Source organism: Rana temporaria, chromosome 13, assembly GCF_905171775.1.
Source record: "Rana temporaria chromosome 13, aRanTem1.1, whole genome shotgun sequence".
Taxonomy (NCBI): domain Eukaryota; kingdom Metazoa; phylum Chordata; class Amphibia; order Anura; family Ranidae; genus Rana; species Rana temporaria.
In genome coordinates, this window is record NC_053501.1 from 24255551 (window position 1) to 24274288 (window position 18738).

At 49.5% G+C, this 18738-nt stretch overlaps 1 protein-coding gene across 1 annotated transcript in view; it reads left to right on the top strand.

Moving 5' to 3' along the window:
* ATG2B (autophagy related 2B) overlaps positions 1–18738 on the top strand; it is a 131134-nt gene that overhangs the window by 12937 nt on the left and 99459 nt on the right. The window contains exon 2 of the mRNA XM_040332169.1: positions 16543–16705. Coding sequence (XP_040188103.1) covers positions 16543–16705 — 163 coding nt within the window. The remainder of the gene's footprint in view (positions 1–16542; positions 16706–18738) is intronic.

Consider the following 18738-nt stretch of genomic DNA (forward strand, 5'->3'; position numbering starts at 1 on the left):
ACTGGCCTCCAACCTCCCCTTATAGCCAGTCCAACACACGCCTGAAAAACATACTGGCCTCCAACCTCCCCTTATAGCCAGTCCAACACATGCCTGAAAAACATACTGGCCTCCAACCTCCCCTTATAGCCAGTCCAACACACGCCTGAAAAACATACTGGCCTCCAACCTCCCCTTATAGCCAGTCCAACACACGCCTGAAAAACATACTGGCCTCCAACCTCCCCTTATAGCCAGTCCAACACACGCTTGAAAAACATACTGGCCTCCAACCTCCCCTTATAGCCAGTCCAACACACGCCTGAAAATAACTATTTTTTTTTTATTTTTTTTATTATTATTATTTTTTTTATTTTTTTTTTATCTGGTTTCAACCCCCCTGACAATCTCCAATGTAGAGTTTGAGGATTCTTTTATTAAACAAGTGGAAGTCGCACTCTGGTGGCGTCTCTTTGTGGAAGTCGCACTCTGGTGGCGTCTCTTTGTGGAAGTCGCACTCTGGTGGCGTCTCTTTGTGGAAGTCGCACTCTGGTGGCGTCTCTTTGTGGAAGTCGCACTCTGGTGGCGTCTTTGTGGAAGTCGCACTCTGGTGGCGTCTTTGTGGAAGTCGCACTCTGGTGGCGTCTTTGTGGAAGTCGCACTCTGGTGGCGTCTCTTTGTGGAAGTCGCACTCTGGTGGCGTCTCTTTGTGGAAGTCGCACTCTGGTGGCGTCTCTTTGTGGAAGTCGCACTCTGGTGGCGTCTCTTTGTGGAAGTCGCACTCTGGTGGCGTCTCTTTGTGGAAGTCGCACTCTGGTGGCGTCTCTTTGTGGAAGTCGCACTCTGGTGGCGTCTCTTTGTGGAAGTCGCACTCTGGTTGCGTCTCTTTGTGGAAGTCGCACTCTGGTTGCGTTTTTTTTTTGTGGAAGTCGCACTCTGGTTGCGTTTTTTTTTGTGGAAGTCGCACTCTGGTTGCGTTTTTTTTTGTGGAAGTCGCACTCTGGTTGCGTCTCTTTGTGGAAGTCGCACTCTGGTTGCGTTTTTTTTTGTGGAAGTCGCACTCTGGTTGCGTCTCTTTGTGGAAGTCGCACTCTGGTTGCGTTTTTTTTTGTGGAAGTCGCACTCTGGTTGCGTTTTTTTTTGTGGAAGTCGCACTCTGGTTGCGTCTCTTTGTGGAAGTCGCACTCTGGTTGCGTCTCTTTGTGGAAGTCGCACTCTGGTTGCGTCTCTTTGTGGAAGTCGCACTCTGGTTGCGTCTCTTTGTGGAAGTCGCACTCTGGTTGCGTCTCTTTGTGGAAGTCGCACTCTGGTTGCGTCTCTTTGTGAAAGTCGCACTCTGGTTGCGTCTCTTTGTGGAAGTCGCACTCTGGTTGCGTCTCTTTGTGGAAGTCGCACTCTGGTTGCGTCTCTTTGTGGAAGTCGCACTCTGGTTGCGTCTCTTTGTGAAAGTCGCACTCTGGTTGCGTCTCTTTGTGGAAGTCGCACTCTGGTTGCGTCTCTTTGTGGAAGTCGCACTCTGGTTGCGTCTCTTTGTGGAAGTCGCACTCTGGTTGCGTTTTTTTTTGTGGAAGTCGCACTCTGGTTGCGTTTTTTTTTGTGGAAGTCGCACTCTGGTTGCGTCTCTTTGTGGAAGTCGCACTCTGGTTGCGTTTTTTTTTTGTGGAAGTCGCACTCTGGTTGCGTCTCTTTGTGGAAGTCGCACTCTGGTTGCGTTTTTTTTTTGTGGAAGTCGCACTCTGGTTGCGTTTTTTTTTGTGGAAGTCGCACTCTGGTTGCGTTTTTTTTTGTGGAAGTCGCACTCTGGTTGCGTCTCTTTGTGGAAGTCGCACTCTGGTTGCGTTTTTTTTTTGTGGAAGTCGCACTCTGGTTGCGTCTCTTTGTGGAAGTCGCACTCTGGTTGCGTTTTTTTTTTGTGGAAGTCGCACTCTGGTTGCGTCTCTTTGTGGAAGTCGCACTCTGGTTGCGTCTCTTTGTGGAAGTCGCACTCTGGTTGCGTCTCTTTGTGGAAGTCGCACTCTGGTTGCGTCTCTTTGTGGAAGTCGCACTCTGGTTGCGTCTCTTTGTGGAAGTCGCACTCTGGTTGCGTCTCTTTGTGGAAGTCGCACTCTGGTTGCGTCTCTTTGTGGAAGTCGCACTCTGGTTGCGTCTCTTTGTGGAAGTCGCACTCTGGTTGCGTCTCTTTGTGGAAGTCGCACTCTGGTTGCGTCTCTTTGTGAAAGTCGCACTCTGGTTGCGTCTCTTTGTGGAAGTCGCACTCTGGTTGCGTCTCTTTGTGGAAGTCGCACTCTGGTTGCGTCTCTTTGTGGAAGTCGCACTCTGGTTGCGTCTCTTTGTGGAAGTCGCACTCTGGTTGCGTCTCTTTGTGGAAGTCGCACTCTGGTTGCGTCTCTTTGTGGAAGTCGCACTCTGGTTGCGTTTTTTTTTGTGGAAGTCGCACTCTGGTTGCGTTTTTTTTTTGTGGAAGTCGCACTCTGGTTGCGTCTCTTTGTGGAAGTCGCACTCTGGTTGCGTTTTTTTTTTTGTGGAAGTCGCACTCTGGTTGCGTCTCTTTGTGGAAGTCGCACTCTGGTTGCGTTTTTTTTTGTGGAAGTCGCACTCTGGTTGCGTCTCTTTGTGGAAGTCGCACTCTGGTTGCGTTTTTTTTTTTGTGGAAGTCGCACTCTGGTTGCGTCTCTTTGTGGAAGTCGCACTCTGGTTGCGTTTTTTTTTTTGTGGAAGTCGCACTCTGGTTGCGTCTCTTTGTGGAAGTCGCACTCTGGTTGCGTCTCTTTGTGGAAGTCGCACTCTGGTTGCGTCTCTTTGTGGAAGTCGCACTCTGGTTGCGTCTCTTTGTGGAAGTCGCACTCTGGTTGCGTCTCTTTGTGGAAGTCGCACTCTGGTTGCGTCTCTTTGTGGAAGTCGCACTCTGGTTGCGTCTCTTTGTGAAAGTCGCACTCTGGTTGCGTCTCTTTGTGGAAGTCGCACTCTGGTTGCGTCTCTTTGTGGAAGTCGCACTCTGGTTGCGTTTTTTTTTGTGGAAGTCGCACTCTGGTTGCGTTTTTTTTTGTGGAAGTCGCACTCTGGTTGCGTCTCTTTGTGGAAGTCGCACTCTGGTTGCGGTTTTTTTTTGTGGAAGTCGCACTCTGGTTGCGTCTCTTTGTGGAAGTCGCACTCTGGTTGCGTTTTTTTTTTGTGGAAGTCGCACTCTGGTTGCGTTTTTTTTTTTGTGGAAGTCGCACTCTGGTTGCGTCTCTTTGTGGAAGTCGCACTCTGGTTGCGTTTTTTTTTTTTTGTGGAAGTCGCACTCTGGTTGCGTCTCTTTGTGGAAGTCGCACTCTGGTTGCGTTTTTTTTTTGTGGAAGTCGCACTCTGGTTGCGTCTCTTTGTGGAAGTCGCACTCTGGTTGCGTCTCTTTGTGGAAGTCGCACTCTGGTTGCGTCTCTTTGTGGAAGTCGCACTCTGGTTGCGTCTCTTTGTGGAAGTCGCACTCTGGTTGCGTCTCTTTGTGAAAGTCGCACTCTGGTTGCGTCTCTTTGTGGAAGTCGCACTCTGGTTGCGTCTCTTTGTGGAAGTCGCACTCTGGTTGCGTCTCTTTGTGGAAGTCGCACTCTGGTTGCGTCTCTTTGTGGAAGTCGCACTCTGGTTGCGTTTTTTTTTGTGGAAGTCGCACTCTGGTTGCGTTTTTTTTTGTGGAAGTCGCACTCTGGTTGCGTTTTTTTTTGTGGAAGTCGCACTCTGGTTGCGTCTCTTTGTGGAAGTCGCACTCTGGTTGCGTCTCTTTGTGGAAGTCGCACTCTGGTGGCGTCTCTTTGTGGAAGTCGCACTCTGGTTGCGTCTCTTTGTGGAAGTCGCACTCTGGTTGCGTCTCTTTGTGGAAGTCGCACTCTGGTGGCGTCTCTTTGTGGAAGTCGCACTCTGGTGGCGTCTCTTTGTGGAAGTCGCACTCTGGTTGCGTCTCCTTGTGGAAGTCGCACTCTGGTTGCGTCTCTTTGTGGAAGTCGCACTCTGGTGGCGTCTCTTTGTGGAAGTCGCACTCTGGTGGCGTCTCTTTGTGGAAGTCGCACTCTGGTTGCGTCTCTTTGTGGAAGTCGCACTCTGGTGGCGTCTCTTTGTGGAAGTCGCACTCTGGTGGCGTCTCTTTGTGGAAGTCGCACTCTGGTGGCGTCTCTTTGTGGAAGTCGCACTCTGGTGGCGTCTCTTTGTGGAAGTCGCACTCTGGTGGCGTCTCTTTGTGGAAGTCGCACTCTGGTGGCGTCTCTTTGTGGAAGTCGCACTCTGGTGGCGTCTCTTTGTGGAAGTCGCACTCTGGTGGCGTCTCTTTGTGGAAGTCGCACTCTGGTTGCGTCTCTTTGAGGAAGTCGCACTCTGGTGGCGTCTCTTTGTGGAAGTCGCACTCTGGTGGCGTCTTTGTGGAAGTCGCACTCTGGTGGCGTCTCTTTGTGGAAGTCGCACTCTGGGGGACTGGCCTCGCCTGGGGGGCACTCATACTGTCTTTTTTATTTTTTCTATTTTTGTTTCTTTTTCCGGTTCTTTTTCCTTTGTCCGGTTCTGTGATGATCGAGGGTTCTTCCGGTGGAGTCACCTTGTGGAAGTCGAACCCTGGAGCGGCCCCGTCCGGGGCGCACTCTGTAGGAGCGGCCCCGTCCGGGGCGCACTCTCTATTGTAGCGGCCCCGTCCGGGGCGCACTCTCTATTGTAGCGTCCCAGTCCGGGGCGCACTCTGTTGTAGCGTCCCAGTCCGGGGCGCACTCTGTTGTAGCGTCCCAGTCCGGGGCGCACTCTGTAGGAGCGTCCCAGTCCGGGGCGCACTCAGTAGGAGCGTCCCAGTCCGGGGCGCACTCTGTAGGAGCGTCCCCGTCCGGGGCGCACTCTGTAGGAGCGTCCCCGTCCGGGGCGCACTCTGTAGGAGCGTCCCCGTCCGGGGCGCACTCTGTAGGAGCGACCCCGTCCGGGGCGCACTCTGTAGGAGCGACCCCGTCCGGGGCGCACTCTGTAGGAGCGACCCCGTCCGGGGCGCACTCTGTAGGAGCGTCCCCGTCCGGGGCGCACTCTGTAGGAGCGTCCCCGTCCGGGGCGCACTCTGTAGGAGCGTCCCCGTCCGGGGCGCACTCTGTAGGAGCGTCCCCGTCCGGGGCGCACTCTGTAGGAGCGTCCCCGTCCGGGGCGCACTCTGTAGGAGCGTCCCCGTCCGGGGCGCACTCTGTAGGAGCGTCCCCGTCCGGGGCGCACTCTGTAGGAGCGTCCCCGTCCGGGGCGCACTCTGTAGGAGCGTCCCCGTCCGGGGCGCACTCTGTAGGAGCGTCCCCGTCCGGGGCGCACTCTGTAGGAGCGTCCCCTTCGGGGGCGCACTCTGTAGGAGCGTCCCAGTCCGGGGCGCACTCTGTAGGAGCGTCCCAGTCCGGGGCGCACTCTGTAGGAGCTTCCCCGTCGGGGGCGCACTCTGTAGGAGCTTCCCCGTCGGGGGCGCACTCTGTAGGAGCTTCCCCGTCGGGGGCGCACTCTGTAGGAGCTTCCCCGTCGGGGGCGCACTCTGTAGGAGCGACCCCGTCCGGGGGGCACTCTGTAGGAGCGACCCCGTCCGGGGGGCACTCTGTAGGAGCGACCCCGTCCGGGGGGCACTCTTTTGGAGCGGCCCCGTCCGGGGCGCACTCTGTTGGAGCGGCCCCGTCCGGGGCGCACTCTGTTGGAGCGGCCCCGTCCGGGGCGCACTCTGTTGGATCGGCCCCGTCCGGGCGCACTCTGTAGGAGCGGCCCCGTCGGGGGCGCACTCTGTAGGAGCGGCCCCGTGGGGGGCGCACTCTGTTGGAGCGGCCCCGTGGGGGGCGCACTCTGTAGGAGCGGCCCCGTCGGGGGCGCACTCTGTAGGAGCGGCCCCGTCGAGGGCGCACTCTGTAGGAGCGGCCCCGTCGGGGGCGCACTCTGTAGGAGCGGCCCCGTGGGGGGCGCACTCTGTAGGAGCGGCCCCGTGGGGGGCGCACTCTGTTGGAGCGGCCCCGTGGGGGGCGCACTCTGTTGGAGCGGCCCCGTGGGGGGCGCACTCTGTTGGAGCGGCCCCGTGGGGGGCGCACTCTGTTGGAGCGGCCCCGTCCGGGGCGCACTCTGTAGGAGCGGCCCCTTGGTGGGCGCACTCTGTAGGAGCGGCCCCTTGGTGGGCGCCCTCCGTTGGAGCGGCCATGTCTGTGGCGCACTCTGTAGGAGCGGCCCCGTCGGGGGCGCACTCTGTTGGAGCGGCCATGTCTGTGGCGCACTCTGTAGGAGCGGCCCCGTCGGGGGCGCACTCTGTAGGAGCGGCCCCGTCGGGGGCGCACTCTGTAGGAGCGGCCCCGTCGGGGGCGCACTCTGTAGGAGCGGCCCCGTCGGGGGCGCACTCTGTAGGAGCGGCCCCGTCGGGGGCGCACTCTGTAGGAGCGACCCCGTCGGGGGCGCACTCTGTAGGAGCGGCCCCGTCGGGGGCGCACTCTGTTGGAGCGGCCCCGTCCGGGGCGCACTCTGTTGGAGCGGCCCCGTCCGGGGCGCACTCTGTAGGAGCGGCCCCGTCGGGGGCGCACTCTGTTGGAGCGGCCATGTCTGTGGCGCACTCTGTAGGAGCGGCCCCGTCGGGGGCGCACTCTGTAGGAGCGGCCCCGTCGGGGGCGCACTCTGTAGGAGCGGCCCCGTCGGGGGCGCACTCTGTAGGAGCGGCCCCGTCGGGGGCGCACTCTGTTGGAGCGGCCATGTCTGTGGCGCACTCTGTAGGAGCGGCCCCGTCGGGGGCGCACTCTGTAGGAGCGGCCCCGTCGGGGGCGCACTCTGTAGGAGCGGCCATGTCTGTGGCGCACTCTGTTGGAGCGGCCCCGTCCGGGGCGCACTCTGTAGGAGCGGCCCCGTCCGGGGCGCACTCTGTTGGAGCGGCCCCGTCCGGGGCGCACTCTGTTGGAGCGGCCCCGTCCGGGGCGCACTCTGTAGGAGCGGCCCCGTCCGGGGCGCACTCTGTTGGAGCGGCCCCGTCCGGGGCGCACTCTGTAGGAGCGGCCCCGTCGGGGGCGCACTCTGTTGGAGCGGCCATGTCTGTGGCGCACTCTGTAGGAGCGGCCCCGTCGGGGGCGCACTCTGTAGGAGCGGCCCCGTCGGGGGCGCACTCTGTAGGAGCGGCCCCGTCGGGGGCGCACTCTGTTGGAGCGGCCATGTCTGTGGCGCACTCTGTAGGAGCGGCCCCGTCGGGGGCGCACTCTGTAGGAGCGGCCCCGTCGGGGGCGCACTCTGTAGGAGCGGCCCCGTCGGGGGCGCACTCTGTAGGAGCGGCCATGTCTGTGGCGCACTCTGTTGGAGCGGCCCCGTCGGGGGCGCACTCTGTAGGAGCGGCCCCGTCCGGGGCGCACTCTGTTGGAGCGGCCCCGTCCGGGGCGCACTCTGTTGGAGCGGCCCCGTCCGGGGCGCACTCTGTAGGAGCGGCCCCGTCCGGGGCGCACTCTGTTGGAGCGGCCCCGTCGGGGGCGCACTCTGTAGGAGCGGCCCCGTCGGGGGCGCACTCTGTAGGAGCGGCCCCGTCGGGGGCGCACTCTGTAGGAGCGGCCATGTCTGTGGCGCACTCTGTAGGAGCGGCCCCGTCGGGGGCGCACTCTGTTGGAGCGGCCCCGTCCGGGGCGCACTCTGTTGGAGCGGCCCCGTCCGGGGCGCACTCTGTTGGAGCGGCCATGTCTGTGGCGCACTCTGTAGGAGCGGCCCCGTCGGGGGCGCACTCTGTTGGAGCGGCCCCGTCCGGGGCTGTCTCCGTGTGAACGGCCATGTCTGGGGCTGTCTCCGTGTGAACGTCACATGCTGGTTGAGCCTCAATGTAGCTTTCACATTCTGTCTCGCTCACTGGAGCAGACCTGCCTTGTGGGCTGTCTCTGTAGTTAGTAACGCGTACATCTGCAATTAAAAGGAAGAATGAGATTTAGCACCTTCACCTACATTTCTTATATTTTTTTATACAACATCAAATTATAGAGAGAAAAGTTCAAAATTCCAAAATGACTAATGTTGGCCTTCATATAAAATTCTGGTTGCCTGGCACTAAAATGAATGGAGTCAGAAAGGGGACTGGTTCTTCACTGGTTCATGCCCGGCCTCTTTTATTGTCATCCCTCGAATTGTTGCGGTGGATTGATATAAAAGAGGCCGGGACCTGGAACCGCTGCATTGCAGATTACTCCGCCACACCTCAAAGTGGAAAAAAATAGTCCCCTGCACGTTTTGGAACGATTGCCATGCGATTCTGTCATGTGACAAGATCTTGCCGGAATAATCCGAATGCTTGCTTCACATTTTCCCGTGATTTAGAATTGCAGGCAGAATCCTATCACTTCTGCCGGCCATTCCAAATCGCCAATTGTGGGCGGGGTCTAAGGCAGAATTCCAGGCAAATGATGAAATAGTTACTGTCTGTGGGAGCCCTGCAGCAACTTACTGAGGCCCCATTTGTTCAGGGGGGGGGGGGGGCATAAAGGGTCTATTTATTGCCTGTGGGGTGCATACAAAGTGATCTTCTGCACGCAGTTCCCCATAATTAAATGTAAGCTTTGGCCTCTTCTATATTAACCAATCGGTGACAGGCTTGAATAGTAATTGTTGGGAAATCCAGCACTTTAGATTACGCCACCTGCACCCTAAAGACAGTAAATAATCCCAGCCTGTAATAAGGGGAGTGCAAAGCTTGTTTAAACAACAAATTGGTTGGCAGCTGTCAGTTGGTGGAATTGGCTCCCTGTATACGGCGCCAAGAATTTCTGTTTGCTGTTTGTTGTCCTGTAAACAGCAATCTGATGATTTTTAAAGCAATGTCCATTGTCCTTGTCCATGGTAGAATATATATATAATTTTTTTAGGGGTCCGGAGGCCCACAGGGCTCCATATGGCAACTCCCGTTTTTTTATTAATTTTTTTATAAAAAAACATATATTTTTATTTTATTTTTTATTATAGGGACAATTTTTTTTATTTTTTTTTAGGTCTGGAGGTCCCCAGGGGCCCGAAGGCCCCCAGGGCCCCGGATGGCAACCCCCTCCTTTTTTTTTATTTATTTTTTATAAAAAAAAAATAAAAATTCTAATATATTTTTATTTTATTTTTTATTAAAGGGCCATTTTTTTTTTAGGGGTATGGGGGGCCCGGAGATCCCCAGGGCCCCGGATGACAACCCCCCCTTTTTGTATTAAAAAAAAATATTTTTTTATTTATTTTATATATATATATATATATATATATATATATATATATATATATATATATATATATATATATATATAATATTATTATTATTATTATTATTATTATTATTAAAGGGGCCAGAGGTCCCCAGGGCCCCGGATGGCAACCCCCCGTTTTTTTTTATAAAAAAATACATTTTTTTTTTATATATTTTTTTTTTTCATTTTCATTTATATTTATATATATATATATATATATATATATATATATATATATATATATATATATATATATATATATATATATATATATATTTATTATTATTATTATTTTTATTAAAGGAATCAGAGGTCCCCAGGGCCCCATGTGGAAAATATAATAATAATAATATATATATATGTATATATTATTATTATTATTAAAGGGCCCAGAGATCCCCAGGGCCCCGGATGGCAACCCCCCCCTTTTTTCTTTTTTTATAAAAAAAATACATTTTTTTTTTTTTATATTTTATTTCTTTTTTTTTCATTTTTTTATATATATATATATATATATATATATATATATATATATATATATATATATATATATATATATATATATATATATATATATATATATATATAGATATATATTTTTTTTTATTTTATTAAAGGGCTCAGAGGGCCCCATGTGGAAAATCCCCTTTTTTTTTGTTTTTTATAAATGTTTATTTTTTTATTTTTGTTATATATATATATATATATCAGCATATACCATGGTCGGGTATTCCTTTAAAGTCCCATTCAACTCTATGGGAAATACATGTTACTTCATAACTTCCAAACGGCTGTAGATATTTCGATAACACTTGGTCACATGTTACTTATATGTCCACTTAAACTATAGGATAGTTAATTTATCCCTTAACTACCCCCATTTGTGAGGGTCGGGGTTTTTGTTTAAAGTCCCATGCAAATCAATGGGAAATGTATGTTCCCACATAACTTCTGTACGCCTGGAGATATTTCAATAACACCTGGTACACATATTACTTATATGCCAAATAAAAATGTATGACAGTTAAATTAACCCTTACCTACACCCTTATATAAAAGATGGGTATATTTATATTACTATGATTTTCCTCCCCAAAAGGTTAAGATAGGAAGACCGGGCAACGCCGGGTATTCAGCTAATATATATATATATATCATTTGTTTTATTATTAAAGGGCCCCGGATGGCTACCCCCCTTTTTTATATTTTTCTTTATTTCTTTTTTTTGTAAAGGGCCCCCCCGCTTCTCAATTCGCAGCAGACCCCCCCCCCCCCCCCCCCCCCCCAAGGTGCCTTTGATCTGAGTGTAGGTGACTTCTTGTATCGATCACTATCCATAGTACTTACAAATCTCGGTGTCTGTGTCCGGGTGATGTCCATTGGCTTTACAGCCGGATCCGAAACATCTAACAACGGCTCTGAGGCAGCCGCGTACAACCGCTCGGGTCTTCTTCATTTTGGAGGGCTTTTTGGGGGTACCTGCAGGCTGGTCACTGATACCTCTTTCCATAGCTGCCCTTCCTTGGCTAGATTTCTCTTCGGTGTTTTTCAGAGAAGAAAGCTGATTACATTTAAGTTGGTTCATTATTAAGAATAAAGAAACGCACTTTAAATGTAAAAATAGAAGTCGCAATGAAATCCAATCGAATGAATTAAAATCCGATGAAATCGCTAGTAATCTCAGGAGAGATTAAAAACACGTCTTCACTGGTCAGTGAACACTCGGCTTCTGATGCTTTCCCTCTCTCCCCTCTCTGCACCTCCTTATAAAGGCTCTGCTGCTATGACATCACAGCATCTGAGTATGTGTGTGTTTTTTTTTTTAAATCTCAACTGCCAATTTTTCTTAAAGGAGCCTCGTCCTTGTTTGTGAATTCAGCCTGTAGGCTCAGTATACGGCTCCTTTAAGAACATGTTGTTATTAGTGGGAATGCTAAACCGCTATTCTTATTTTTATTTCCGGAAGTTTCCGGAACTTCTGCATACTTTCAGCTATTAAGACCATTCAACTTTTAAAATGTTCAGCTCTTTCAGCTAATGATGGGACTTCTTCAACTTTTTTTGTACTATTTATACTATTTATAAATATTACGCTTTTAGACACTTTTTTTTTTAACATTGAAGTCAATGAGAACATGCTTTTTACCCCTTAAAGCGGGAGTTCACCCATTTTTTTTTTTTTTTTTTTTACCTTTTCCCCTTAGATTCCTGCTCGTTTTGTCTAGGGGAATCGGCTAGTTGTTTTAAAATATGATCCGTACTTACCCGTTTTCGAGATGCATCTTCTCCGCCGCTTCCGGGTATGGGTCTTCGGGAGCGGGCGTTCCTTCTTGATTGACAGTCTTCCGAGAGGCTTCCGACGGTCGCATCCATCGCGTCACTAGTAGCCGAAAAAAGCCGAACGTCGGTGCGGCTCTATACTGCGCCTGCGCACCGACGTTCGGCTTCTTTCGGAAAATCGTGACGCGATGGATGCGACCGTCGGAAGACTGTCAATCAAAATAGGAACGCCCAGTCCCGCAGCCCATACCCGGAAGCGACGGAGAAGATGCATCTCGTAAACCGTAAGTACGGCTCATATTTTAAAACAAATAGCCGATTCCCCTAGACAAAACGATCAGGAATCTAACGGGGAAAAGGTCATATATACGGGTGAACCTCCGCTTTAAAAGCTTCTCTGCTACCAAAAGTTTCAGCTCCTTCATACTTTCACCTACAGACACCAAACAAACTTTAAAACGTTCACAAGATATTTAGCTATCCGGCTATGACTTTTCAGTTTGATATCTTTTACAGTTTTTGTGAAAAAGCGGTTCAAGTTTAGTAATTTTTTTCAGAAAATGTTATCGATTATAATGTGCTTCTATGGGGCTGATTTAGGCTGCATTCAGACTATAACGTACTGAATCGCGGCGTTTTGTCCCGCGAATTGCGGCGGCAAATAGCGGCGTTTTGTACCGCGATTCGCGGCGATTGTGAATGCAGCCTGTGACCCCCTCTATGGAGATGGTTCACATCTCCTAGCCGAACGCCGAAAGACGCCTGAAAAAAAGGTCCGGGACCTTTTTTCAGGCGTCCGGCGTGGAGATGTGAACCATCTCTATAGAGGGCAATGCTAAAGCATCCCTCTGGCGTGTCGGGGCGGCAGCGGCGTTCACACTACAGGCGTATATACGCCTAGGTGTGAACGGGGCCTTAGAGTGGATGATGACATCATTAGAGCACGGAGCGTTAAAAATAAAAAAATGATCTTTATAAAGGGGGAACAAATTGCTCTCACGCCCACAAGATCTACTTGTCATACACAATTTATATATCAAAACGTAGGTATTTTTGTCTGGTTTCAGGCAATGTGCTCAGTTTTGTGATACGCATTTTACTTTTGGTTCTAAATGACAAAAGTTCCAAATTCTCTTCCATTGACTGTCATGTAAAAAAAATCTATAAATCTTCCAGCAAAACGCACACAGAACCTCTTTTTTAAATCGCTGCCATGCCCACATTTTTAAGATTATCAACATAAATTGTATACCGATACGTTCACAAAGGCTTTGTGTTTCTAACGTTGAAGTCGCTGTTTCGATAGCATTTATGGTTGTGGATTTATTAAGGTTTGTTTGATGGGTTCTCTCAGTCATTTGGTGTGTGGATTAAAGCGTTTGTAAAGGTCTTTTTTCCCCCCTAAATAGCTTCCTTTACCTCAGTGCAGTCCTCCTCCCTTACCTCATGTGGAGAAAACCTCTTGGGGGGGGGGAGGGGCGACCAGGCAAGTCAGGACACTCTCTCTATATTGCAGATAGAGAAAGGAGCTGTGTGTTATTAGGCATCCTGCTCGCCCCCTCCCCCCTCAAGAGGCTTTCTCTACACCAGGGAAAAAGCCTTGCATTACTGTTTGTAGTTACAGACAGAAGATCAGGGACGAGGTGGGGGGAGCTGAAGGTTTGAGGGGAAAAAAACCTGTTTGGAGGGTAGGGGAGGAACTCTATCTTGTACCCTGAGGAAACTACTTCGCAAACCCACCGGTCAGAAAGTAGCGAAGACCACCGAGCCGCGAATATGCGATGGCGACCCCCTACCCTTGTGTCTGGCGGGGGAAAACCTTCAGTCTGGACTAGTGGTGCAACAGATACCGTATTTTCCGGCGTATAAGACGACTTTCTGGATGCAAAAAAATGCATCCAAAGTCGGGGGTCGTCTTATACGCCGGGTACGGTCTCGGTACTCACTTTTTTTTCCCCAGCGGTGACAGTCTCCATACGGCGAGCGCGAGCGCGAGCGTGAATGATTTCAAAGCCGCGCCTTCTCTTCAGAGTGTTCTGTGATGGGAGGAACAAAAATCTTCACAGCAGCGCCTCTGTTCTGTGTTCCTCCTATCACAGATGCCTTCTCATCCTCGGACGAGATGAGAAGACGTCCGTGATAGGCGAAAACAGAACAGAGGCGCTGCTGGGAAGATTTGTGTGCCGCCTATCACAAAACACTCTGAAGAGAAGGCGTGGCTTTGAAATCATTCACGCTCGCAGCATGGGGGACTGTCACCGCTGGAAGAAAAAAAAGTGAGTGTTATTGCACTGGGGGGGGCAACAAGTTCAGGCATGTAATGGCACAGTGGCAATGTGGGGGCATGTAATGGTACAGTGGCAATGTGGGGGAATGTAATGGCACAGTGGCAATGTGGGGGCATGTAATGGCACAGTGGCAATGTGGGGGCATGTAATGGCACAGTGGCAATGTGGGGGCATGTAATGGCACAGTGGCACAGTCTGGGCATGTAATGTAATGGCACAGTGAGATTTGAAAAAGCCTGTTTCTGTCAGCGGTTCTGGCTCCCCCTCAGCTTCCAGAAAGACTAGAAGGAAGGGGTAGTCTTATACAGTGAGTATATCCCAAAATCAAAATTTTTCCTGGAAAATTGGGGGTCGTCTTATACGCCGGAAAATACGGTATATTTTTTTTCTAACACCCTAGAGAATATAATGGCGATGGGCACTGACTCTTATTTTGCTTCACAGTTCTTTATTTAAAATGTAGATTTCCTCCTGAAACTTCCTTTTTAAAGTTAAGGTGCGTATTTTAAGTTGATAAACACGGTATATCCAAATAACACGCCTAAGCTCATCTCTTCACCACACACAGCCACAGGTTTTAATGGTTTAAAGAATTTCAGGCAAAATGGTCGGCCCTCAAGCATGTTCACTTCATCAAATCTGGCCCTCTTTGAAAAAAGTTTGAACACCCCTGGTTTTAAGGTTTACCTTTTGGAACATGTTCCAGCTCCTGCCACTAGTCACCCAGACAGTGTTGGTCAAGGGGGGGCCCCATGGTTTCTAACAGCGGCCCTGCCCAGGGTGTAAGGATCCTTGGTATGTTTACCTTGAAGAAATTTTTTTTGTTGCAGACTCAGACCAATGGGGATTCTGTGTAAAAGAGAATCGGTGTAACCCAGAGACAGGAAGGCTGGTATTTATTTATATTGTGAATGATTTCAATGGGGCATTAAGCAATAAGGAAATCTGCTTATGAATTCATGTAGAGCCTCCCACACACTTATGAGCTGGCTGGTCATTTTTAGAAACGTAATGTATCCGCAATGAGTAGCGAACGACAGCCTACCAGATGGCATCTGCACAGAGATGTTGGCGTCTTTTATCAAAGCGTCTAAAATCAGAACGGTCTCTATTTCCTGCTGTAGAAAATAATGATTGGAGATTGAGGCTCGGTTCACAGTGCTGCCACCTGAAAGTCGTGCGACTTTGCCAAGTGACTCCCTGGCAATTTGCTAGCGACTTGTGTGTGACCATAAGCAATTTTAAAGCGACTTTCCTTGAATGCCTGGGTAATCTTCCTGTGAAAGACAGATCCAAATCACATCAATATAGATGAGGATCCAACTTGGAGGCAACTTCCATTAACCACTTGACCCCCGGAAGATTTACCCCCATTCCTGACCAGGCCATTTTTTGTGATCCGGCACTGCACTACTTTAACTGACAATTGCCATGTCGTGTCTAAATAAAGTTTTTATATAATTTTTTTCCCCCCCACAAATAGAGCTTTCTTTTGGTGGTATTTAATCACCTCTGGGGTTTTTATTTTTTGCACTTGTAAAATAGGGGATTGTTAGCTCTTGTGGCAGATGCGTTTTTGTGTAGTGAGTCCCTAACCAAACAGGCATATATCATTAAGGGCCTGGTAGTCTACGTTTATTAAATGAGGAAAAAGAAAACAAAAGTCCACTCAGGAATCCCACGCAGGGGTTTAAACGACATTCAGAGATAACTGAAAATACCAGCCTACCCGTTCTTCAGCTCCGGGGACCGATCGTGGGACACCAGCGGCGATCGGGTCCGTGAGTCCCGCGGCCGTGGTCACGGAGCTTCGGACCGGGTCGCGGGGACACGCGCCCGCGACCCACGGCTGGGCATTATACAATCACATACAGGTACGTGATTGTGCCAATCTGCCGACGTATATCGGCGTTAGGCGCTCCTTAAGTGGTTAATATATTAATAATGCTTTTTTTTTTGTTCGAGATTGGTTGGTTATTTTACTATATTCATTATTCTTATTATTCTTCTTCTTATTAATAATAATGTATTTGAAAAATGTTGAGGTTGATTATTATTTATTATGGTATTATTGTATATTAATTTTATTTTACTTATTTATGATGATTTCTAGTTATTTGTGTATTTATTTTAAATGTATTTCTTCATATATTATATTAGTACTTTTTTATTACATTTTTTTTTTTAATTTGAGCAGAAAATTGCGCAAATACCTTTTTCATTCCCTTATATGAGGATAGGAATGCGCCAAAGTGACCATAACTGCCCAATCTGAGCGACAAAAAAAAGCTCCAGAACTTGTTTGAGCTTCAGGCGACATAAAGTGGAGATGTGAACCATCTACGTAGAGAATCATTGATTTTTATTTATTTTTTCTCCTCCAGCATCTTTGAGGTTCAAGCTACAAAACACTCAGGTGTGAATACAGCCTCACTGTGCTGAGACGGACCTGTTAGAGTCCCGCTCTCCTCTATGGGGAGATCGGATGAGAACGGACTGCCTGTCCATTTTCATCCGATCCAGTCTGCCAGACGGAGGAAAATTCGGACCATCATCAGTCTGGATTTGGTGGAGAGGATCGGATCGCATAGCAGCGGGTGTCAGCAGACATGTCGCTGATGACATCCGTCGCTCCGTAGGAGAGACTGGAGGGTCCAACCGGGTCCAAATGAAAAACTGACGACCTGATCGGAAAGCCTGTGTGAAAAGGGCCTTGGGAATACCTTGGTCACAGGTGCATACAATGTACTGCTCAGTTTTTATACAATGTACATCCTTTGTAACTTTCTGCTCATATTTTTTCTCTACAGAGTCTTAATGAGATATTGGAGTCCGCAGACGCTCCCCTGGAAGTGACGGAAGGCTTTATACAGACCATCTCCCTGTCTGTCCCCTGGGGCTCCTTACTGCAGGATAACTGTGCACTGGAGGTGAAAGGCCTGGAGATGGTGTTCAGGCCAAGACCTCGACCACGTATGTAACACACAATTTAATTCTTGCACACAGAGAGGCATTAAAGCTGGATCTGCTTATATTGTGCTTTTCCTGGTTCCCCCCAAACAACATGAGTAGAGAGAGCAGCGGCACTGCTCTCAGGCAACTGAGCGATCGACTGTGTTTGTTTGATCGCTCGGTTTTCAGTCTTAGGGCTCTTTCACACGACCCTTCAGTTTCTTTCGTCCGCTCCGTCGGCTCAGCGGGGATCCCCGCTGAGCTGTCGGCGGATAGGGGACCGCCCTGTCTGAGCTCCGCTCTGCCCTATGGGGAACCGGATGCAGACGGACCGTCTGTCCGTCTGCATCAGTTCCGTTCCGCCGGACGGAAGAAAAATAGGGTTTTCTTCCGTCCGAAAACCGGATCCCGACGGACGCGGACGCTAGTGGATGCTCCATCCGCTAACGGACGCGTTCCCATAGGGATTCCCATAGGGATTCATTACAAGTCCGTTAACGGACTTGTAATGAACGGACAGGCGGAACGGACGTCTGAAAGGGGCCTTATCGGACAGATGCTGCATCCACCTAGGTAAGTATGATTCTAAAAAAAAAAAAAAAAAAAAGATATTCCCATAATTCTCTTTTAAAGAGGAAGTAAACTTCCTCTGCAGACATTTACTTATAGGAAAGCCTATAATAATAATGTAAATATCTCCAAAATGTGTCCCGTTTAAAAGATATTTACATTACATGCAGCCAGTGAGATCACTGGCACATGCGCTCTAAAGGAGTGCACGGCCACGAGTGCTGTTCCTTTCGAACCCTGTGCCATAAACGTAGGCTTCCGTGCGCATGCGTGGGAGTGATGTCATCGCAGCTCCGGCCACTCACAGCAACGGAGCCCGCGAACCCAGGAAGGAACTCTGGGGAAGATGTCGGCTGTCACAGCGCTGTGCGGGCGCCACTGCTGGGGCTTCATTCTAAGGTAAGTATTTCATAATGAGCTAGTATGCGATGGATACTAGCGCAAAATGCCCACTCCACTCTGCACTGCAAGTACACTTGGAAGTGCAGTTGTTGTAAATCTGATGGGAAGATCTGAAACGAGAAGGAAGCTCTGCTTGTACAAGCAAAAATGCTGTTTTTATTTCCCTTGCATGTCCCCCTCACTTGCAGTGCAAAGTGACTTTGCCTTTAGTAAATAAACCACTTTGTCTTGCAGGTTTTTTTATTTTTTTTTAAAGAATTTACAATTTTTTTAAGGTAAAAAAAAAACCTTTTTCAGCCTTTACAACCCCTGGAGTTAAAGAAGTCCAGCCTGAGCTTTTTAGGCTGGGCTTCTTCTCTGTGTCACAAGAGTGCAATTAGTTTTGCACTCCTGTGACTCGTTTTCAGGGGAGAGAGGTCTGAAGTTCGCTCTCCGCTAACGTCACTGCCATCAGTCAGGGCACCGCATCACCCCGACTTCCAAGTCTGGATCCGCCAGCTGCCCTGACTGATGGCAGTCTCAGCAAGTCGCTGAGACAGCCTCTCCCCCCACCCCACCATGGCCCAGTGCTCCAATGAGCGCTGAGAAGTAGAGCAGAAGCTATGCTGATTGACAGTCAGCATCGCTCTCCTCGGGTGAGAACCGAGCGATTGGCGGTGCTTGGTTCACAGTGCAGAGAAGCCGGGGACAGATGCAGCATCAGTCTGATGCTGCATTCACCGAGGTAAGTATTATATATATATATATATATATATATATATATATATATATATATATATATATATATATATATATATATATATATATATATATATATATATATATATATATATATATATATATATATATATATTGTAATGGGTTAGCTCGGTAGCGGGGTGTGTGACCTCCTTAGTGGGTTCACTACACACTGAATTATACAGAGAGGCAGCCGTGGGTGGTTGAAAAACAAGTGTTATGGTTTATTCTTCCATATTGCTGGAAACAAGTGCAAGCATCCAAACGGCATAAACAAAATAAAACATAAAATAAAATAAACCCTGGCCACTTGGGCCGTCTACCTTCGCAACACAGGAACCTAC